Raw genomic sequence first — 24,716 nt, 5'->3', positions numbered from 1 at the left:
TTAGCATATAACTGTAATACGCCTTTAAAAATAAACAGATAATTAGTTTCCTGAAAGAACATGATTTCATGATTTAGCAGATGGGGTTTTTAGTCTTATCAAGTGCACTTTGAAGAATTATGGGAAGGCTATTAGGTAGCAAGACCTTAAGAAAGAAGAATCAGAATGAAAGAGTAAAGTGGCGCAGGCTTCAGTAGGAAATCAAATGGTTTAGTGTGATTCACAATACAAAGAATCAATGAACATTTCATGAAAGTATAACAGAAAAGACCAGACTATATAAACAGCTTCTCAAACACAACAGCGGAAAATGATTTTATGATCAACTAAACTGTACTTGAAATATTCGCGAATGATTGGTTCCTGAGGTGAAACTGATATATACTTAAGCCCAGACCCTTAAATCAATGGTAGCAGACAGGAAAATGACATTAAAAAGTGCAAGATAATGCAAATACAGTGACACTTCACAATTAGGTTCAATTTGTTAACATTAGTTAATGTATTAGGTAGCAATTATTTTAGATTAGTGTTCATTTCTACATAAACTAAAAAAAAATTAGAATATCAAGTTTTATAAATAATGCATTACCCTAGTAAAAGGTGATATTCTTAGTACAGTTCAAATCTATTAACATATTTACTGACATATTGTTCGAGACTTACTAACATAAAAACATTTTTTAAGTCACCGTAAGTACAATTGCAGGATATTTTTTATTTAGTTTATAAAATAAGTACAAGTATATTTAGTATACTTAGCATTAAATAAATGTATTTTAGATACATTTAAGTACATTTATTTTTCACTAGGGTATAAATGGGAGTAAATCAAAACTGAACAATAGTAATGCTGTTCATTTTAGTTTATGACATCTAATGTATTAACTGTTAACAAACTGAAACTTTTCGTAGTGTTCCCACAAACTTGATCTGATGGTGAGGAAGAAGATTGCGATGTAAAGAGAAACCTGCTGTTTTTTTATTAACCACTTGGAGGATTCAAAATGTGCTTAAAGGAGCCATGAACAGTCTAATCTCGCTGCACATTAACAAACACCCAACATGCACCCACACACACAAAGTGAATTTGACAAACAAAAACAGAGACACACACACACACACACACTCATGAGTACTTCAGCACCAGGTAGAACAGGAACATCTCTGCACTCACTCCCTCACACAACATTAACATCTGCACTATGCTGTACTAGACTAGTACTATTACCAACTGTTTTAACATGTATTATATCACTATATAAACTTTGCACATGCTGAACAGTCAGTGTCATCTAATAGGAGACAGGCCATTATTAAGGGAGACACATGCACGAACACTCCACAAATCACATCCAAAGAGGTTCAAATGGGAACGTAAAGGTGCCGCTTGCGAAGAGTAGCACAGTGTTAAAATAGGAGGAGTGCATGGGTCTATGCATGCACCACTTTTTAGAAGAACCTACATTTCAAAAGTCTTTCACTCTGTCAAGTAAGTGCTATGAGATACGGAGAACCAGGACACACACTTGGGACAACGGAGAGGATCTAATGACCCAGCAGAGAATATCATAACTAAAGGGGAAATTCTTGAGCTTTAACCATAGCAACAATTGGGGGATACTAAAAAGTCTGTTATGAAAGAATGGTGTAAAATGGGTTTGAGAACTAACTTCTGTTTTAAAATACCAAACCTGAAAGCAAAAGTGTGCAACCCACCCGCAGCTTTGAGCGTCCAGTTTCATGAGTGAGTGATAATACACTTGGATCCGAGTACAACATATCTGAACAGAACAATGTGAATGTTGAGATGGGAGATGTGTGTCCTATGGTACATTAAAATACAGTGAAGGGTTCCACTGTATAGTAGCAGGATAAGAATCACCCTGCTAAATCTTCCTATTATCGATTATCCGTTCCTTTCAACCTGGAGAAGCATAAAAAAACAAACTGACGGTCAGTTTCTTAAGTGTTTGTCGATACAAGATTTTGTGCCTTGTGTAAGAATGTGTTTTATATAAATTGCCACACTGAATCAAATGCAACAGATTATGTAAGAATGCTATTATGATCTACACAAGTCATTTAAAACACACTGATAAAAATAAAGCTCTTTCATGAAGCTATATCTCAGTTCATAATGGATATTTATGATTTTGAATTGTACATTTAAAGCTGATTTGTACATTTTAAAACCACCTGTTTTTTATCGCTATTGGCACACATTTTAATATCTGTGCATCCTTAAAATATAGTATTTATTATTAGAGAGCTTATTTATTAAGAATATATTGATTAAAGGGGTCATACAATGCGATTTCAATGTTTCCTTTCTCTATGGAGTGTTACAAGCTTTTGGTGCATAAAGAAGAAAAGTAAAGTTGCAAAGTCTCAAATCCAAAGAGAATAAGGCCCCGTCCACACGGAGACGGAGCTTACCCCAATCCGATCTTTTTTTTCCTCGTCTCAAGAAATATCCGCGTCCACACGAAACCGCAAAATGATGTAGTATACATGCCAGATCAGTATGTGGCGCTGTAATTCTGCCACAGAGATACACTAAAAACAGAGAAGAAGATTTGGACTATGCTCATAAACCTTGCGCGTGGTACACAAACGAACATGGAACAATACATTTATTAATCAGTGTTAATGTTAGTTAATAAAAAGACAATCGTTAAGTTTTTGTTCATGTTTTTGTTGCTGTTACGTGACGTAGAGGTGTCTGACTAGGGTCTGACTAGGGGGGATGACGTGGGCTGATGACGTCATCGTTTCAGAAAATATACGGATTAGCCGTCCAGACGAAAACGCAAAGACGGCGTTTTCAAATTTATCCACTCTGGCACCCGGTTTCAAAAAATAGCGGTTTCACCTTACGAAAACGCCGGATCCGTGTGGACAAAACGTCTAGCCGATAAAAAATTTGTGCATATTCACAGAAACGCGTCTCCGTGTGGACGGGGCCTAAGTCAACATATTCTGTTACACCAAAAACACAAAAAAGTGATCCTTAAAAAAAAACATAATATGACTCCTTTAAACTATATTTCCAATATAGTCCATAAACATATAAATAAAAAACAGTACATATAAACAATTCATTATAACTAACTGGTTTATAAATTGTGTAAAATGACTATGTCCTGGAAGAGTGACAAAGAGAAAAGAAATTGAACAGGAACACTATAATTGCTAAGCATCTGTATGTATGTATATATATGTATGTATGTATTAATACCTGTAGGAGATGGGAAGGAGGAGGTTGTTCTTCTTCAGGGCTTGCACTTTGCTGAGTGTCTGTGGGTCGAGGGCGATATAACACCGCCGGGCGTAGTCTAGAAGCTTTTCCTTAGACGGGTCAAACTCGCCCACCTCAGCCACCTTCTCTGGAGCCACCAGCAGAAGCTCAGCGATGGGTGTGGTAGAGGCCACCGTATTACGATCTACACCGTGGATCTGGAAGGCCTTGGACATGTTCTTAAACCTCTGGTATGTTACCAGGATCTTTTTGTAGCGGAACAGCACACCCGCTGCGTCTTTCACTAGCACAACAGCAATAAGGAGAGAAAGATGAACTGAAGAGATCAGAAACAGAAGAAAGGCACTTGTTCGTCTTGCTCACCTCTCTGTCTTTCTCTCCCTCTGGCGATTCTGAAAACCCTTCTTCTCTTCAGAGCTGGATGACTGCCGGTGGGTCTTCCAGCTGTGCCAATGTTCCCAAGCGACATGTTCTCTGTGATCACATCTTCTCGAGACATCATTTCCTCTTCCTCTAGGTAGCTATCCTCGAGGTAGTCATCCTCTTCTTCGTCTCCCAGAAGAGTGAGGGATTCTGTGGAAGCATAAAAAAAAGGAAAAAAATAAAACAAAAGATTTCTATATGAAATGCTGTTCTTTTGAATTTGATTCATCAAAGAATCATGCAAAAATATATCACTGCTTCTAAAAAACATTAAGGATAACATAACAAAAAACATTTTAATCATATTTTAGAAAAATATTAAGCTCATGAAAACATACATGGAAATATGGTAAATATATAGTGCCTTCAGGTTTTTTTAAGTTAGCTTCTTAACTAAGCTGTAAAAATGCTTAATGCAGACATACAGTAAACATTTAAACCAAAATGGCAATATAGTGCAAATACAGGTTAAAAAACATTTTAGACCCACCTTGCAGTTCATTGAGGGACCTGTTCTTGCTGCTGCTGGTGCTGCCGCCACCGTGGCCCTGCAGAAGAGGCTGAGGGTGGGGAGATCCATACAAGGAATTTATCTGAGCACTGACTGGACCAGGAACAGAGCTCAGGGCCTTGGGATTGGTTGAGGTCTGTTGGGTTGGCCTCTGCTGGAATGATTGACGGTTGGACGAACGCTGGTTCTCCACTTGTTGATCTGCAACGTTAATGATTAAAGTTAATTCTGTGGCCAGTTGCATAATAGGCTTAGACGAAACACAACGAATGCTGTCATTGCTTTCGGAGGTGGATGCTGCTGTAAGGAATGCAGTTGTTTAACAGTTCTGGGAGGCAATTATACAGAAATACTTTCATAGACTTTGCTCGGGCATTTCCGAATGACCATATAACATTTCAGATGCTGTGGAACAAGATTGGCCCGCTGGTTAGTCTGGATTTACCGTCCCATAGCGCTTCGTCACATGATGTTTTTTTATGTGCTTGGAGGAATTTATTCACAAAATGCATTTCTATCTCCCATTAACCCTTTTTTGCACAAGTAAAAAAAACACCTCAGGTGAGCATAAAATAATTTGCTAATTAAGGCATTTTTATTTTTAAAAAATCAGCGTTTCCATCACTTGATTCTAATGCGATACTTCAAAATGTGCAAAAAAACATGGTGATGGAAAACCAGCTAAGGATTAAAGACTTGTCTAACTTGAATATGAAAAATGAGATTCATTACCCTCAGCTAACTGCTAGCTAGGTCTGCACGATAAATCGCATGCAATATTTTATGCGCAACTTGTCAGTAAAGCCGGTTTTGTGATCAGTGGTAAATCTCCATCACCTGCGCGCTTTGACAAGGAGCAGCATTTACTACACAGAGCCGTTGTTCACTGAAAAGCTGCTCAAAACCATGACCATATTTCATATAGAGCTTGTCAGTGAACATTTATATTCAATTATATTCAAATCTAAATAATATGACATGAAAAAACATTCGTAACAGAAAACTCTGTTACGAACATAACCTCGGTTCCCTCAGATACAGAATGAGTATAGCATCCTTCCGGAAACCGCCTGCAGGGGTACTCCACGACTAACCCAAACCGGGTTTGTCTAAGATTTCAGGGCTGCCAAACAAAGATATTTTATTATAAGGCCTGATTGACCCTGATGCGAAGCAGCCTTGCCACCAAGCGTGATGTGGGGCCCGGAGTTTCAGCCAGTATTGCAGAGGCCGCATACATAGAAGGCCAAGCTGCAAAACTAGGGTGGTGGAAGCCATCAGCCCTAGCATCCTCTGGAAAAACTTCAGAGGGAAACAGGCTTTATACCTGACGGAAGCTGCGAGCTGCTGAATTACCAGGGCGCACTTGAAGATTACACCCAGGAATGTGATACATTGGCTGGGGAGGAGTGAGCTCTTGGCAAAATTGACCCTGAAGCCTGAACACTACAAGTGGCTGAGGAGACCGGATCTGTGATGGTCTTGCTCGGTTTGCGACTGGGCCAGTCGTAGAGATAATTCATAACCCGGATTCCCATCTGTCTCAGAGGGGAAAGCGCCGCGTTCATGCACATTTTAAAAGTGCAAGGAGCTAGAGACAGCCTGAAGGGAAGGACTGTATATTGGTAAGCCACTCCCTCGAACGCAAATCTCAAGAATTATATGTGATGGGGGGGCTATCTGGATGTGAAAGTAAGCATCTTTCAGATTGTGTGAAAAGAACCAGTCCCCGTGGGCAAATCTGCGCGAGGATCTGTTTCAACGTTAACTTCCATCTCATGAGGGAGAGGTTCAGGTAAGCATGACACAGGTGAGCAGCCACGGCCTTGTCTAGGGGCGGCATTTGCTCATAGTCCTACTCCTGAGAGACATCAACTGAAGTGAGAGCTGCGTGAGAGGTAGTGCATAAGCAGGCCAAGTAGGGGGCACGCCACTACTTGGTCAGTTTGTCGTGAACTTCAGTGAAGAATGGCACAGAGCACTGGCGGGGGGGCCTGTGACCTCTTTAAAATACTAAAAATACTAACTGGAAATAAATCAGCTAATATGAACTAAAACTGAAACAGTACAATAAAAAAAATAAACATAAAAAAAAAACTAATAAAAATTTTACCAAAATGAAAGCTGGAAATATAAAATAAAAGTTCATTCAAAATATAAATAAAAAGTATAATAGTATACATAATTTTCAATGAGTCTAATTTCGAAAGTAAAAAAGGTTTTTACCGCGATCATTTTCTCGTGTCCTTCTCCAAGAAAAACTCCTGGAATCATTACCTGCAGGAAAAAAACAGAAATTCAGTTTTCCTGTCAGTCTTTGGGAAATCTGTATTAATACCCACCCTGACTTCTGCATCATATGATGATTTACTGCAGCCATGATCATAAGAGAATGTACAAAAACATATTTTTAATATAAAACTGTTTATTACCCTTTCTTTCTGTGGATAGTAAAAGCAAAGCCCATAATATACTTAATATGCATACATAATGTAGCTGGACTGTAGATTGTTTACTGAATTTGCACACATAAGATATATTCAGAACTGATTTAACTTTTTAAATCCAACTCCATGTCTTTCACAAAGCATGTATGCATGACAAATGGAACTATGTAAACTGAAGAGTGTTTATGGAAAAAGGCACAAACTAAAGTGCAACATGACAGTTCTCCCAAACATTCCACTGTTTCTCAAATGACCTTTGACTGCATTAACTTTTTCTTGTGGCACAAAGTATCCTCTATCAGTACTGTGTTCGCTCACTCTCTATCTATTCTCTCCCTCTGGTTCTTTCCTCGTCTCACCATTGCTTTCCTGACTCTTGGTTGAGAAGATGAACCGATCGAGCTGGCAGCGCAAGAAGTCCCTCTCCTCCTCCAGGTCCTCAATGCGTTTCTGCAGCCATGAATTCTTCTCCAGTGAGATCTGTAGTTGTGTGCGCAGGTTATTGATTAACAGGTACGAGCTGCTCTGTGCTGGCGGATCACTTCCTGAATCACAACACAAGCGAATATCACCACATGGTGACCTATACATAGTTCAACCAAAAATTATAATGTATCCTGTCTTTATTTACTTGCTATAGTGTCCTTTCAAACACATACAACTTCAAAAATAAAGATTACGTGCTTGATATTTTTGGGGGATGTTTCGAAACATTTAAGTGAGGCACAGCTGGCAATGGGGCAAACCATGAAATAAGGAGATCCGACAACAGACAATGATGTTCAAGGCGAAGTCTATTTATTTTGAGAAGTAAAGATTAGCAGTCCTTAAAGAAATTTATTTAAGAAACTATGGGGAAAAAGTAGGAAACTGAGAGAAGCGAAAACAAAGAAATAATCAAAAAGGAGAAACAACCCTGATAACTTAACCCCAACCCAACTAATATAACTATAAAACAGAAAATGTAAACCTTAGCGTATCCGATGCCCAACATAAATTACCCTAATTAATAATAAAAGTACATATACGGCAGTCACTCCCTATTTAGAACTACGTAACATAATGAATGATGGTACTATAAGCAGTGATGGGGAGTAACTAGTTACATGTAACTAAATTATGGTTACAGTTACTGAATAAAAAAAAAATTGTAGTTAAATTAAAGTTACCTATGGAAATGTTAAAGGATAACAAGGGAGTTACATTTTACTTTAATTTGAACACACAGATTTAATGGCCTTTCATAAATTGCATTGACTGTAAAATATGAGACACCAATTTTAGTTTTTAGGACACAGAATAGCACACACGCTTATTCCATAACCATTTATTTCCTATTTAGGTTTATGTATATGCTTTAATATTATATGTGTATATTTTTAATTAACTGTTTTTCCGGTCATAAATATTTTATTTCAGAAACATCATAGCTAATAATCTACAGGTGCTTCTCAATAAATTAGAATGTCGTGGAAAAGTTAATTTCAGTAATTCAAATCAAATTGTGAAGCTTGTGTATTAAATAAATTCAAAGTACACATATTGAAGTAGTTCAAGTTTTTGGTTCTTTAAATTGTGATGATTTTAGCCCACATTTAACCAAAACCCACCAATTCATCTCAACAAATTAGAGTATGATTATATGTCAATCAGCTAATTATATCAAAACACCTGCAAAGGTTTCCTGAGCCTTCAAAATTGTCTCTCAAATTAGTTCACTAGGCTTAACAATCATGGGGAAGACTGCTGATCTGACAGTTGTCCAGAAGACAATCATTAACACACTTCACAAAGAGCCACAAACTTTCATTACCAAAGAAGCTGGCTGTTCACAGAGTGCTGTATCCAAGCATGTTAACAGAAAGTTGAGTGGAAAAAAAAGATGCACGACCAACCGAAAGAACCGCAGCCTTATGAGGATTGTCAAGCTAAATTGATTCATGAGTTTGAGTGAACTTCACAAGGAATGGACTGTGGCTAGGGTAAAGGCATACAGACATGTCAAGGTATTTGGCTACAGTTGTCGTATTCCTCTTGTTAAGCCACTCCTGAACCACATACAATGTCAGAGGCATCTTTCCTGGGCTAAGGAGAAGTAATGGACTGTTGCCCAGTGGTCCAAAGTCCTCTTTTCAGATGAGAGCAAGATTTGTATTTAATTTGGAAACCAAGGTCCTAGTTTCTGGAGGAAGGATGAGAAGCTCATAGTTATAAGTTGCTTGAAGTCCAGTGTTAAGTTTCCACAGTCCGTTTTGATTTGGGGTGCAATGTCATCTGCTGGTGTTGGTCCATTGTGTTTTTTGAAAACCATAGTCACTGCACCCATTTACCAAGAAATCTTGGAGCACTTCATGCTTCCTTCTGCTGACCAGCTTTTTGAAGATGCTGATTTTATGCAGGATTTGGCACCTGCCCACACTGCCAAAAGTTGGTTAAAGAACCATGGTGTTGGAGTGCTTGACTGACCAGCAAACTCAACAGACCTCAACCCCAGAGAGAATATATGGGCTATTATCAAGAGCAAAATGAGAAACAAGAGACCAAACAATGCAGATGAGCTGAAGGCCACTGTCAAAGAAATCTGGGCTTCCATACCACCTCAGCAGTGCCACAAACTGATCACCTCCATGCCACGATGAATTGAGGCAGTAATTAAAGCAAAAAGAGCCCCTACCAAGTATTGAGTACATATACAGTTAATAAACATACTTTCCAGAAGGCCAACAATTCACTAAAAATGTTTTTTATTGGTCTTATGGAGTATGCTAATTTGTTGAGATAGTGATAGTAGGTGAAATGGTTTTTCAGCAAAAATCATCACAATTAACAAAACCAAAGACTTTAACTAATTCAGTCTGTGTGCACTGAATTTAATACACAAGTTTCACAATTTGAGATGAATTACTGAAATAAATGAACACGACATTCTAATTTACTGAGATGCACCTGTATTTTCTTGCTATGATTATAAAGCTGTATTGAATTTTAGTTAGTGTGGAAGCTAAGCCTAATAATGTAACGTTGGTTATTGAGGCATCCTTCTTTGTGTGAAACGAAAAGTTGTTGATGTTTGAATGAGAGTAAATGACAGAATTTTCATTTGTGGGTAAACTAAACCTTTAACATTCGCTAAGACACTCGAACTATACAAAGTAATAATTATGATAATCTGAACTGACCGTCAAAGTTGTGGTCATTCTGGTTGTAGAAGCCTCCCTGCTGATCAAAGTTGTTGTCTTCAAAGGGAATGGGGATTTCATAGGCATCCTCGTTCTTGGGAGCTGAAGAAAGATGATTAAAGACACGTAGGATGGACATTATTTTTTCAGGGAAATTCACAGGTGTTACGTCATCAGCTCCAAAGTGCATTTATGACTGTGTTATTATAGCGCGTGCACACTTACTCTGGAGCTCTCGGGAGCTCGCGCGCTTTCTTGAGGCTGCATCCGCATCATTCATATTTCCACCGGTTCAGACACAGAGAGCGACTGTCACCCCAAAATACTCACAACATCTGCTTTATTTCTCTGCAGACACGCATGCGGCAACATATCACAAAAGGTACATAAAACATGCCAGATGACTAGCATTTTACCAGTTTTACGAGTAACGTTACAAAGTTAAACAGGTAAACTGTCACTATCTTTCAATCACCCAGACACCCAGCCACCCACAACCAAAACAACTAGACAGGTTATAACATGAGCTGCACTCTTCTTGATATCAAAAAATACTGATCTTATTCACGGTTAGTGTAGTGGTGAAGGGATTATACACCGTTTGTTTAACTGCACTGAGCCGAATAGCTAACAGTTAGCCAGTCATCTCAGTGTAATTAAACACATTTAAACCGTTTCATACAGAGCCATCCCAAATACACGCTGTATTTCTATCACGTGATGACACTAAACACGTAACGTACAAACCGTTGTTCGCGTGTGAAGGTGCTTTTCTGTCACGTATTTGATGCGTGTCTCAATGCACTTTCGCTGTGTTTGCTGAAGAATCAGCCTGCTAACAATAACAATTAAATCACCCTCAGTAGCAGAGCTAAAAACAACGTGAAGATAGACACTATTATGCCACCTTCAAAATAAAAGCCTTGAGAGTCAATGAACAGTATTAATATTTGCAGTTCATGCAATTTTAAAGTAGCGTTCAACAAAATGAATTGTGAACTTTTCACAATACTTTGGTATGCCCATTGTGACTAATACAAATATTGCACTTGCATATATATATAATATATATAATCATAAAATTATGTTTTATTTATATCTTACACCAAGCATTTTTTTCTTGTATCTACTTAAAATGTACCCATTTTTGGTAACAATGTAAGTATTTGTGTTTCTTGTGAAAAAAAATTTTACTAAAAATATGCAAAATATTTTCTAAAAAACAGACTATATGTCACTCAGTCTGAACTCAACCCCAACCACATCATATAAAATTAAAATAGAAAATTAGGAGGGCAAGACACAAAAGGTAATTGCAAAAGAGGCTGGCTGTTCACAGGAGATCTGTGTCCAAGCACATTAATAGAGAGGTGAAGGGAAGGAAAATATCTGGTAGAAAAAAAAGTGTACAAGGCAAGCAATAGGGATAACTGCACCCTGGAGAGGATTGTGAAACAAAACCCATTCAAAAATGTGGGGGAGATTCACAAAGAGTGGACTGCAGCTGGAGTCAGTGCTTCAAGAACCAATACGCACAGACGTATGCAAGGCACGGGTTTCAGCTTCGCATTCCTTGTGTCAAGCCACTCTTGAACAACAGACAGCATCAGAAGCGTCTTGCTTCAAAAAGGACTGGACTGCTGCTGAGTGGTCTAAAGTTATGTTCTCTGATGAAAGTAAATTTTGCATGTCCTTTGGATATCAGGGTCCCAGAGTCTGGAGGAAGAGAGGAGATGCACACAATCCACGTTGCTTGAGGTCCAGTGTAAAATTTCCACAGTCAGTGATGGTTTGTGGTGCCATGTCATCTGCTGGTGTTGGTCCACGGTGTTTTCTGAGGTCCAAGGTCAACACAGCTGTATACCAGGAAGATTTATAGCGTTTCATGCTTCCTGCTGCTGACCAACTTTATAGAGGTGCAGATTTAATTTTCCAGAAGGACTTGGCACCTGCACACAGTGCCAAAGCTACCTTTACCTGGTTTAAGGACCATGGTATCCCTGTTCTTAATTGGCCAGCAAACACACCTGACCTTAACCCAACATAAATTCTGTGGGGTATTGTGAAGAGGAAGATGTGATATGCCAGACCCAAGAATGCAGAAGAGCTGAAGGCCACTATCAGAGCAACCTGGGCTCTCATAACACCTGAGCAGTGCCACAGACAGATCGACTCCATGACACGCTGCAGTAATTCAGGCAAAAGGAGCCCCAATTAAGTATTGAGTGCTGTACATGTTCATACTTTGTCACGTGGAGGGTTGGGATGAACTCAAGCGCAGACAAGATGCACAACAAACAGGGTTTATTGAAGACAAAAAGGGGAAAACAAAACCCACGAGGGGGAAGACAGTGAACACAAGGGCACATGACATAACAGGTGACACAGGTAAAGCAATGAATGACAAAACTAGGATAACAAGGGGGGCGAGGCAAGGAAACGAGACAACACAAGCACATGGCCCAAAGACAAGGCCATGTAATTGTACACAAAACACGGGCCTGTCATGATCCTGTCTCAAGACTAAAGGAAAATCAAGGACACGAGGGAAGAATCATGACAGAACCCCTCCCTTAAGGAGCGGCTTCCAGATGCTCCTCAAGGGGACATCAAACGCGGGACATGACTGACAGAGACACAAACCAACAAGGCATGACAAATAACAATAAAGGTAAACATGAATACACTATGACAGGGTTAGGGTGGCAAATCAGATAAAAAACAAGGAAGGGGAGGAGGCAGGACAACAAAGGTAATGGGGGGGGGGGGGTCCAGGGTGGGTGGGTGGGTCAGGAGTCTTAGGTGGACGGGATGAAGGCTGACGACGAGGGGTCCGGGCAGGTCTGGGTTGTGTAGGGTGGGGAGTGGTCTCTGGACACTCGACAACATCTTCTGGACACATGACAACATCTGTGGACATGACAGGAGTGACTTCTGGACACTTAACAACATCTCTGGAGCCCGCATCAGCGTGGACAGAAACTGGCTCTGGAACCTATCTCACTGCTGCTGGCTCGGGGTTGGCGCTCACTGCTGCAGGCTCGGGGTCGGCGCTCACTGCTGCTCTAGGAACAAGACAGGTCTGGCAGGGACTTCTAGGATATGGACTAGATGTGACAAATACTCTGACAGGGTCTTGGCAGCAATGACAACTGGCATCTCTTGACGAGCCGAAACAGACTGCAACACTGCTTCAGCAGCCGAATCGGCCGCGGCTCTCTCCTCAGCACTCACGGCTGCTGACTCAGACACAGCTCTCTCTGCTACAGAAACCTCTTTTACGGAGGTAATCTCAGGAACGGTCTTCTCCACTGCAGTCTTCAGAACAGCCTCCTCTGCCGCAACCTCTGGAGCCACGCTTAAAGCAGAATGCTCAGGAACGGCACTCTCAAGAACGGGTTGGAGAGGCATCAGGGACTCATGAGGAGACCAGAAGAACCCTTCTTCCTCCTCTTTCTCCCTGGCCACGTTGCAGAGGTAATAACCGGATCTGTGACTGGCTGGGGAAGTTCAGCAAGAGCCGTGGCTGGTAGTGGTAGGGCAGTCTCTGGCAGAGTTGACTCCGACACTGAGGACTCCGAGGCAGACTCCCACGAGAATGGTCTCCCTCGTTTCTTTCAGAGACTGATTGGTGCGGAAGGTGGATCGGGATTCGGGGAGGGATGAGCCTGATCCCCCAGTGTTGCAACGGCCAGGATACAACCCTCTGGGATCACTGGCAGCTTGGCAGAAGGTGGGGTCCTCGAGGGGGAAACCTGCGGCTCCTCCTGGGAGAAACTCTCCCATAGTCAGGCATAGTTTCTCAGGATCCACTCACCCTGGGACGAGAATGGAAGGGTGATCTTCCTCTTGTCAGTGTGAGATGACAACCAGCATGGGACTCCGGTTGTCGCTGATGATCGGAGGACATCCTGTCTGCTGAGTTCTTTGTGCAGCGGTTCATTCTGACAAAATTTTTTAACAAGACTAGGAACTAACAGTTAACAAAAGACTCTACACACAAGAACACTTACTACAGAGAAACTATCACAAGACTCACAACGTATCTTCAATGTGTAACAATGAACCGCACAAGACAGTGAACACAAGGGGATAGAAATAGGGAGACTAATCATGACATAACAGGTGACACAGGTAAAGCAATAATGACAAAGCTAGGATAACAAGGGGGGCGGGGCAAGGAAACGAGACAACATAAGCACATGGCCCAAAGACAAGGCCTTGTACACAAAACATGGGCCTGTCATGATCCTGACTCAAGACTATAGGAAAATCAAGAACACGAGGGCAGAATCATGACATTTTAGTTGGCCAATATTTCTAAAAATCCTTTCTTTGTATTGGTCTTAAGTTATATTCAAATTTTCTGAGATACTGAATTTGTGATTTTCCTTAGTTTTCAGTTATAATGCTCAAAATTAAAAGAAATAAACATTTGAAATATATTAGTCTTTGTGTAATGAATGAATATAATATACAAGTTTCACTTTTTGAATGGAATTACTGAAATAAAACTTTTTGATGATATTCTAATTATATGACCAGCACTTATATAGCTAAGATAACCACTAACCGTAAAAAAAAATTGTGAATTATACAATATGAAAGTGAAACAAAACTGAAAATCTAAATTGAAAGCACTGTCTTCCTTCAACCGTCTTACCGTCTTCAACCACATTACATTATTATTGACCTTTTCCCGTTAATATTTTTGGAACATAAGGAATAAGGAATACCATTAAGAATGAAAGCATTTCTTGCTGATTACCACTTGACATGTAAATGATTTAACACAATAAAATGGTGTTTTGTTAAACATCTAAATTGAAAACATTTTTACAAAAACTATCTACTTTTAACTTAAGTCCCATAAAAATGAAAAAATCATCATAAAAGTTCAATATCATGTCATTCAATTGTTATGAGGGTCACATGAGCAGGTATATGTTTTTTTTATAATACTTTCTGTGTAAATCTTATTTAAACCAATCCTATTTTGTCAGTTACAGGGTTGAGAATATAAGGTGTTTTTTATATCTCTGACTACCACCTGTGCACACTCCAACATCCGTCTGCCATCAGCCTCATCAGTTCCTCCAGATAAGCCATAAGTAATTGCATTAAATAATGTATAGACCAAAACAATTCTATATGAAACAATAGTGGATTTAACATGAATTTTAAATGTAATGTTAAACATTCTCCCTTTAAAAATACTTTGGTCAGTTCAAGAATAATTTTTTACAAAAATCCTATTACACTGTTTAAATTATTAATTATTAGTTGTTTTTTACCCTTACCCAACAATGTGTGTATTAGTATAATATATAACAGATGAAACATCTAAAACATTTTCATTTCACTGCTCCGGGTGTGTGTTCATGGTGTGTTCACTTGTCACTACTGTGTGTGTGCACTTGGATGGGTTAAATGCAGAGCACCAATTCTGAGTATGGGCTACCATACTTGAGCAAATGTCACAACATTCACTATTTTTCAGTTTAATGCTACTCCGGTGTGTCATCAAAAGGTGTTATGATTAAGATATGATACAGGCATGAGCTGTCGTGTAAAAGTAAATGGTATCGCCGTATCATATGACTCAGTCTACAGTTTCGTTCCTTCACTCTGACTTATGGTACTTTCCTGCTCTCTTCTCCATTTACATGACATACTGTAAATGCTGTCTTTGATGCTTTCTGTCTTCCTCTTTCAGATGCTTCTCTAATCAATCTGAAAGACACCTATTAAACTACATGAGAAGAAAAGGAAATGAAAGTTTAGTAATAGTCTTACAAAAAGCAGTTACCATGAATAACATGTTTACATATATGAAACATTTTATGCTATGAAAGGGATACTTTTGTGTTTTTAGTGTTTTGTACCTTTGCAAATGAAAAAATTATGATCAGTTGTGAGTACTGATGTTCAGAATACTAAGAGTTTTGAAATGTACAACTTGCTTTTGAAAATAGTGCCAAAACTATTAAAAAACAAACCTGTAATACTTTTGCATACTATTTATGCAACAGTAAAATAGTGATTTGTATATATATATTTTTTGCCCCATCCATGGTTAGACTTTTACATAAAGGCAAATTATGAAAAGGGGGAACAGCATCAAGTTGGGAAATAAAAGGCTGCTTCCTCAGTGGACACCCACTACATGTCTGTTGATGTCATTTGTAATGCATATCTAAATATTATTTGTCAGATCTTATTGTGACATTCAGTAGATATTTTCACAAAGAATGCATAAATTGATGCATTCTCTTATAATTCTGCTTTAGTAATTATACACTATTTTGGCATGTTCATAGTAACTACATTTCTGAGATGAAGGTACTGATTCAAGCCCAAATGAGTGTAGACTGATGATGCGATAAATAGTGACATCATGCTGTTATATCAAAAAGCATAGTTCAGAAATTAGCAAATCAAGAAGATGGCAGATCCACAAGGATCTGTCCTAGACCCTCTGCTATTTTCAATATACATGTTGCACTTTGGTAATATCATTAGAAAATAAGGGATTCATTTCAACTGTTATGCTGATGACATTCAACTATATATATCAACATGAAACTTCTAAATTATCTAATCTAACAGAGTTTGTAGACTGATGAACTGTTACTTCCTCTACAGTCAAAAATTAGGAAACATTTTTTTACTATTAGTGATGAGTCATAGGAAACTAGTGAGCTTATTTCACATTTTACAGATATGTTTAATTTACATCATTATTTTGTTCTTAATCACACAGCAGATATTTGGCAGATCTGAGGTTAAACTACATTTCGAGGGTTACCCAGTGATTACATCACCCACTTGCGCAATACCGAGCCATAAATTCAACTGTCATGAACTGTTACCCTTTTAAATGTCATGAACCATTACCCTTTTAATTGTCATGAGCTGTTACACGTTTCCACAGATGGCAGACTTTGCGGCAGACCCACGCAGCAGAAGTGATTGTTCTACAAAGGAATACTGGATTGACGGGCTCCGCTGTGACAAAGGTACACTGTCTACACGGTCGTTTTTTCAGAAGAATAGACTGCTTAATCTCTGTCATGTATTTTTCTCCAGGGTTAAAGTTGATGAGAAAATGTTCTAGTGGCGTGGCATCTCAGTGTGAGAAATGTTCAGAAGGGATATACCAAGACGGGAGGGATATACCCAAGATGGACTAAGTATAATACAGTTTCATTTTTCTTTCATGACTTCTGTAATGAAATAAAAATGTCAGTTATGTATATTTTGCTGTGTTGATTTTGTTAAGATGTTCACTCTTTGTTCTTTGACTTGTTCTGTGACTTATGCAGTGGTGATTTCACCGTATACACCCCAAAATAATCAGTCTGGATACTTCAAAAAGTCCTTTTTATAGCATTTCATGGGGGTGTGTGGCCTTTAAAAGGACTGTTTTTGTATGACTAAAACATAATAAGCAGGGAAGCCTTAGTAATTATGTGAATGTAACCATATATTATTGCCAAAGAACACAGATGTGCCTTCAGCATAGACAAATACCTCTGACAAAAAAACATTTATTGTAATGTGACTTGACTTGTAAAAAAAAATCTATTTTTATGATATTCATACAAGAGCAAAATACATTTTAGCCCCTGTCCAAGCTATGGCTTTTACATAATAGTAAATTATGAAAAGGAGCGACAGCATCAAGCTGGGAAACACAAAGGTGCTACTATCCTGAATGCACGTACTCGTTTCTGGTAATGTCATTTGTCTAAATAGTCTTTGTCAGATCTTAATGCAACATTCAATAGATACTTTCACAAAGAATACAAAGACTATTTTTAGGATGTCTGGACCTAGTAATTAACCCAGATGATTCATTCTGTCATTATAATTCTAGTTTATAAATTCTATAGTATTTTGGCATGGTCATGGTTACTAAACTTACTTTTAAAACAAAAGTCACTGAGTCAAGCCCAATGGGTGTGGACTGATGATGCGATAACTCGTGCACACTTTCTTTCCATTTGTAATCTTTTCTAGTTCATCTAGTTTGCTTGACGTCATCATTTACTCGCCCACGTCATTCCAAAACTGTATGACTTTCTCTCTTTTTTGCAGATTTTAAAAGTGGTTCTGAGAGAAAAAAAAGTCCCTTAACAAACTAAACCCTGTTTAATAAAAAAATTAAAATAATATTTTTTATAATAAACATCTTGTTCATGCAGTATCTTGATTTTTCAATGTGATGTCCATTTTATTTGTATAGTACCTTTTCGATACACATTGTTTCAATGCAGCTCTACAGAAATTCATTGTTTATAATACCTTCATATCGATGCTTAATGGACCACATTTAGCACAATTCATGCCATAATACTTTTATCTTCAGTCCCTTAATAAGCCACTATGGCAAAAATCCAGTTTGATGTTGAATAATGAAAAGAAAAAAAATATTAATGTCAGTTAATAAGTTATGTACGGTGCCCGTATGGTGACTTGTTCGGTTTACTTCATTTTGTCATGGCCACGACCTAATAACTTGTGGGAACGTGATAATATGTCGTGGCCAAAAGCGGAGCGGACAGCGTGTTTCATTGTCTCGCCACCATGCTAGTTGATCTGCTGTAGAGTCAATTGGTTGTTCTTGGAAATAGCGGGTTAACTCCGTGTCAGCACGTGCTCTGATCGGTAAAGGGGCAGAGATTTCAGACCTCCGTTTATTAAGGAGATCTGTCACAAAACTCATCATCCGCGCCAACGTTTTTTGAGCAAATTTCAAAGACGCACCCGCCCGCCATCCGCTGATTGTTTTGCGGTCTATGGACGATGCAATGCTTTGCTGATGCGAGCCGCAAAAAAAAGCCATTGTCTGTTCTAGAAAGGATGCAGCAAAGATATTTAATGCTAGAGTATGAGGCATAGGCCTACGCTGAGTTTCATTTAGGATGAGATGCGCTCTAGTTCACAGTGCAGTGCAATTGAACGCGGCGCGCTGGTGCTTCCATGTCACGGTTATCATTGTCTGCTATATTTGCCTTTTATTTATTAAAATACATGCAATTGGTTGATGAAACATTTATTAAAATTAAGATAAAATTTGTACAAAACGAAATTAGTTTTTAAGAAAGGTTTTCTACAAATCAAAATTTAATGAAGTGGTAAATATCATGTCTGATGATTTACAAAACTTCATTAAGTGGTAAAAACCATGTCTCCCGATATATTGCGCATCTTATGATCCTATCTAAAAAATTAAAATAATTTTTGATAAAAAATGTTTGTAAAAATATTTTAATGACATGGTTATACACTAACCGTCACACCCCTATTGTTCCCTCAACATAGCATCTCGAGGCCACGACATAAGGATGTCATTAACTCGACAAAATGATCTCGTGGCCACGACATATTATCACGTTCCCACGAGTTATTATGTCGTGGCCACGACAAAACTAAGTAAACCGAACAAGTCACCTTATGGGCACCGTAGCTATGTTACTATATTGATTGATCAATAAAATAAAGGATTAAGTGTATTTGCGGTCATTCCACAAATTAATTTAAAATATGCAGATACATGTGATTTGTCCATTGCTGGAAAATGATGGGATCAATGATCCACAATGCCTCAATAGTTGGCTTTAGTTTGAAACAAATGACTATTTTCTTATAACTTAGAGTGTCAACATAACCTTGACAAAACATCATAATTTCTGAGCAGGAACTTGTGCACTGTCGCTGGAGAAATTAACTTCCCTTATTTCCTGGAATAAGTCACATTTGGTGTATGCTTGTTTAGTACATTTCCTTTTGGCCCAAAATGTGTATAAAAAAAAAAACATATGAATTGAAAATGTATTGCATGTTACAATGCATAACCATCATTGGGGTCAAAATAAATACATTTATGTTTATGAATCGGTTTATTTAATAATTTGTTTTTAATTAGTTTATTGATCATTGACAATCAGCCATATATTATATTAGAGATGTTCGTGGAACAGAGGTTTAAATATTCTTTATTCTGAGACATGAGACAGGAATTCCTCTTTTTGGAGTAAAGGTTTTTCCCAGTTCAGTTCCTCATAGTGATGACTAAACCTGACTGGACCGGTTTAAAGTTTTGTAATTGGGACATTTATTGTACCCCGCATAGTTTTGTGGTTAGAGGATGAGTAATTTGTCTACTTAAATAAGAACCTGTAAGGGCTTCCATTCCACTCGTTCTTTCAGTTTGAAGGAAACAGGAGCAACTCTAACATTAGATCCCGGAGGACGGAGGTAAAGTCACGTGCTCTTCTTTGTATTTTGTTTTGTAGTTCTACAAATATATCAATATTATATTGAGATACAGTTATGTACAACTATATCTCACACAGAATGTAACCTTTAACCAGATAATACATATTGTATATCACAATTCAAAGACAATATATACTTAACTGGTCTTCTGAAATATACTTTTAAATCTTCTTCTTCCAGAAGGGTTGACTGCATCCATGATAAGAAGCATGTTTCACATCCAAGGACAACGAAGTTGGAAACTCCTGCTGTGTATTTTGTCATCATTGGTAAGTCATTAGAAAGTAGTGAGCAGGTTTCAAGTTTCACAAATATGAGCACCATGGTTGTGTTCTTAATCACACAACAGATATTTGGCAGATGTTCTGAGGTTAAACTACATTTCATGGGATAGCCTGTTATGACATCATCCAGTTGCATAATACCAAGCCTTAAGTTCAGCTGCACAAATAGTTACCCTTTTAACTGTCATGAACTGTTTTACTTCAGATCGTAGGCGTTGTGATGGGGCAGCGCAGCGTCGGCAGCAAAAGTGATTGTGCTAAAAATGAATACTGGAGCGACGGGCTCTGCTGTGACAAATGTGCTCCAGGTACACTGTCTGAAATGTTTAACTAATACCATTTACATTTTTCAGGAAAAAATATCCGGTTTAATCCCTTCACCTGTCATGTATTTTTCTTTAGGGTATAAGTTGGTAAGAAAATGCACTAGAGACTTGCCATCTCAATGTCAGAAATGTGAGAACGGGACATTCCTAGACAAAATGAATTATTTCCCAAACTGCTTCAGATGCGAGAAATGCACCAAGCCATGTATGATATAGTTTTTCTTCCTTTCATGACTTATGTAATGAACTTAGAGTTTAAATTACTTATATACTGTATATATTTTTATACATGTACACTCTTTGTTCTCTGACTGCTTCTCTGACAGATGCGGTGGTGATTTCACCATGTACACCCCAAAATAACACCGTGTGTGGATGTCAGTCCGGATACTTCAAAAAGTCCTTTGATAGCATTACATGGGAATGTAAAAAAGAAAGGAAAAAATGGCATGGCAGGAACCATTATTGTGTTCGCTCAAAAATTGATGGGATATTAGCCTGAAGTATGACTCAAGAACACAGCTCTACATCCAGAAGAGGCGTCATGCCCTTTCATGCCCATTCATGCCCATTCAGATTTTAAAGCCAAGTGGATTTTGAATGCAGCTTCCAAAAGCAAAAATAAGCGATTTATATTTTCTGCTGTGTGAGAATGTTCAGCGAGTCATATCATTAGCTGCTAAATTCAGATCTGCATTCGCTGGCTGGCGCGCTTTTACAGGACTGCACATAATTATCACCAATCACACAAGATTCTGTTGAGCTTGTTAAAGCATTAGCCAATCAAAGGTGTTCCGATGAGTCACCTGAATACCTCTTTCTGGCAAATTCTCTCGTCAGAAACAACAAAGAGCAGATGTGTGTGCGAATCTTTAAATAAGATATTAATTTCACAGTATTAACAGTTTCAATGATTTTAATGGGAGTTTTTGAGATTGATTTAACTCTAGACTGTCAGTGAAAATTTTCTTTGCTCTCTTTCTTTACAATGAAATATTAATAGCCTAACTTACAACGTTTTTATTATAAAGGCAGTCATATTAAAATATATTATGGCATGACACCCATATCTTTTACTTAAGTAAACAGACAGGTTTTTATACTTATTTAATATATTACATTATTAGGCTACTTTGACACTCGTATATTATCAAATAAATAATCAATGAAGGTGAGAATCGAGATATTTCATGGTATAGTTAATATGTCTGGGAATGTTACTAATAAAAATTACAAATATAAATAATGCTTAATAATAATTTGCCAATATGCTGTTGTGGCCACTGTGTGTCACATGACGACCCCCCCCCCCCCAACCCACTCATGCCCTCTCAAAAATAATGAGTGCATGACCCCTCTGACCTCCAGCATGAACAAATACCTCTGACAATAAATGAGATTCTTGTGAGAAAGACTGAGTTGGGTGAAAGCCTACTGTATACAATCTATACCATGTTCCTCTTGACTGGTAGTTCATGATTTTATTATTAAGTAAAAGGCCTTTTAGTATAATTATTTAAAAAAATCCACCTTCAGGTCATGGAACATAACTTTTATAAGGTTAGTAAAAATATTTCAAGACAAGCATTTACTGGACTGAAAAAAAATTAAATTTTTGGGTTCATCTAATTATTCATATGAATGTAATGGAAGGTTCTTATACATTATAAGATGACTATTAGTTTTTTTCACTCTGTAATCACGCACTTTACAGTATTTAAGTGGTGTACTTTTAAAGGTATCAAACAAAAGACTTGAACATTTCTTTGTACTGTACATATCTCAATCATTGTATTGCATTATATTTTTTTAAATAAAAAATGACAACTGATATTTGCATGCATTTTTTGTAAGTAGTCTGCTATACTCTTAACCCATAGTACAGTGCTGCCATATGTGTATTTAACATTTATTTTTAATTTTTTTTTAAAACAATATGTGACCCTGGACCACAAAACCATGCAGTCATAATGGTACATTTTTTGGAACTGAGATTTATACAGCTGAATAAATAATCTTTACATGTATGGTTAGATAAAACTATTTGAAGATTTTGAATCTGAGGGTGCAAAAAGAATTTCATTAGCCCATGTTTAATTCACCCCCAAGACATCCTTGGTTTATATGACTTTTTTTTTTTTTAGACAAATACAATCAAATGAATATAAAAAATGATCCTTTCTCCTCCAAGCATTATCATAGCAGTGGGTGGGTGTTTTTGTTCAACAGTCCAAAAGAAGTCAAATAAAATGCATCCATCCAAACATGCCTCATATGGCTGATGTGTGAATAAAGGCCTCCTGTGGTGAATTGATGCATTTTTTTCTCACTTCTGCTAACTGTCGTCGGTGGATGCTATTCCTGTAGATTACGTAGGACGTATGACGAATGCAGAAATGCGAAAAAATTTTTTAAAAAAAAATCACAAGTCATAAACTTGAAAAATGTAAGAAAAAAATTTAAAGGAAAATGTCAGAGGATTTTGATATAAGCCCAGAGAAGACTGGCTTTCTTTTGCATAAGTAAGGAAACTTTGCTTCCTTTTGTCCTGTAAATAAACTCTGGAGACTTGCATATCTCACCGTCGTGAGGACATATGTCCTACATCATACACCCGGAACGGCTTCCACATATGACAGTTAGTGGAAGTGAGAGAAAAGTGTTTATAACATTTTAAACATTGATCGTTTTCTTACAAAAATGCATTGAAATGCTACAGGAGGCCCTTATTCACCCCCCATAGCATGAGGAACATTTTAATATGGATGGATGGGCTTTATATGACTACTTTTGGACTACTGAACAAAAACACCCACCAATGCCATTATAAAGCTTGAAAGAACAAGAACAATTTAATATAACTCTGATTTTATTTGTCTGAAGGAAGAAAGTCACATACACTACCTAGGATAACTTGAGGGTGAGTAAAACATGGACTAATTTTAATTTTGGGGTGAACAAACCCTGGTAGCCAGTGAGGTGCTGTTTGTAGCTTTATTTTTGTATAAATTACACATTTTTTTATTCTTAAAGGGGGGGGTGAGTTTTTTACACTGTTAAAGAGCTGGATTCCCATGCTAAACATGGACAAAGTTTCAAAAATTAAGTTGTACGTTTGAAGGAGTATTTCTGTTCCAAAAATACTCCTTCCGGTTTGTCACAAGTTTCCAAAAGTTTTTTTTCGAGTATGGCTCTGTGTGACGTTAGATGGAGCGAAATTTCCTTATATGGGTCCTGAGGGCACTTCTGCCGGAAGAGCGAGCGCTCCCGTATAGCAGAGCACTGAGAGCACAACAGACTGTCACTGATCAGAGCGAGAGCGTCGCGAAATGTCACAAAAGAAGTGTGTTTTTGGTTGCCAGGGCAAGACAACCCTGCACAGATTACCAAAAAAAAAAGAGCATTAAGGGACCAGTGGAAGGAGTTTATTTTTACAGAGCATCAACGGAGTTGTGCAAGTGTTTGTGTTTGTTCCCTGCATTTCGAAGATGCTTGTTTTACAAACAAGACCCAGTTTGACGCCGGATTTGCGTATCGTTTATTTCTTAAGGATAATGCAGTCCCAACGGAAAAGGGTCACGATCGTGTGTTGGAACCGCATGCGGTGAGTAAAACTGCTTCAAATATCTCTGTGTTGTTAACTTAGCTATCGGCGCGTAAACACATCAAGTAAACAACATGCGATGTTGTCATCAAACTGCACTTTCCACATGTACAGCTTAAAAAGAAAAAGAAAAAAAAAAAGACGACATAAATTTGAACTTAGTCATTTTCCAAACCCGCTAAGCAAATATATACAGCTTAGTACATACCACATAGAGACATCGTTGCTGATGCTGCTCTTGTTAAATTTCAGCCTCTAGATCTGATTCTGGATCATAAATATACGCTGAATCTGTTAGCCATGGTTTGTTTTGGATGTTTTTTTCCTTACGGTAATGTCACAGCTTCCAAACGCTCTCAAGGCAAAAGCTTACTCGTGCTCGTGATTCTTCAAATA

At 38.0% G+C, this 24,716-nt stretch overlaps 1 protein-coding gene and 1 long non-coding RNA gene across 3 annotated transcripts; one reads left to right on the top strand and one right to left on the bottom strand.

Moving 5' to 3' along the window:
- Positions 1–189: 189 nt before the first annotated feature.
- Positions 190–10,731, bottom strand: ccdc106a (coiled-coil domain containing 106a). Of its 2 annotated transcripts, none has more exons than XM_052578204.1 (9): positions 10,570–10,731; positions 10,048–10,170; positions 9,823–9,924; positions 7,003–7,188; positions 6,423–6,473; positions 4,176–4,397; positions 3,626–3,835; positions 3,242–3,545; positions 190–1,927 (listed from the first exon to the last, which is right to left on the bottom strand). In XM_052578204.1, exons 2-9 carry the CDS (start codon positions 10,100–10,102, stop codon positions 1,903–1,905), a joined length of 1,155 nt encoding a protein of 384 aa, XP_052434164.1. In that variant the 5' UTR covers positions 10,103–10,170; positions 10,570–10,731; the 3' UTR covers positions 190–1,902. The 2 variants fall into 2 exon arrangements, with proteins under 2 accessions (XP_052434164.1, XP_052434165.1); XM_052578205.1 differs by having other exon boundaries at positions 10,566–10,684.
- A 5,962-nt stretch (positions 10,732–16,693) lies between these two features.
- LOC127974503 (uncharacterized) lies at positions 16,694–22,547 on the top strand. The gene is made up of 6 exons (XR_008157301.1): positions 16,694–16,841; positions 16,912–20,085; positions 20,287–20,375; positions 20,596–20,698; positions 20,793–20,921; positions 21,043–22,547. It is a non-coding gene; the product is annotated as an uncharacterized LOC127974503 (long non-coding RNA).
- Positions 22,548–24,716: the final 2,169 nt, after the last annotated feature.

This window comes from Carassius gibelio, chromosome B16 (genome assembly GCF_023724105.1).
Source record: "Carassius gibelio isolate Cgi1373 ecotype wild population from Czech Republic chromosome B16, carGib1.2-hapl.c, whole genome shotgun sequence".
NCBI classification, from domain to species: Eukaryota; Metazoa; Chordata; class Actinopteri; order Cypriniformes; family Cyprinidae; genus Carassius; species Carassius gibelio.
Note: the sequence above shows the minus strand (reverse complement) of the source record. Positions and strands in the feature narration are given on the sequence as shown.

What these genes read in the sequence shown, in the direction of transcription:
- ccdc106a (XM_052578204.1), bottom strand. Translation starts at nt 10,102, where the DNA reads ATGAATGATGCGGATGCAGCCTCAAGAAAGCGCGCGAGCTCCCGAGAG. An exon ending in CAAGAGTCAGGAAAGCAATG is followed by an intron (nt 6,474 to 7,002) that starts GTGAGACGAGGA and finishes TTTTTCCTGCAG; the next exon opens with GTAATGATTCCAGGAGTTTT. An exon ending in GTCCCTCAATGAACTGCAAG is followed by an intron (nt 3,836 to 4,175) that starts GTGGGTCTAAAA and finishes ATGCTTCCACAG; the next exon opens with AATCCCTCACTCTTCTGGGA.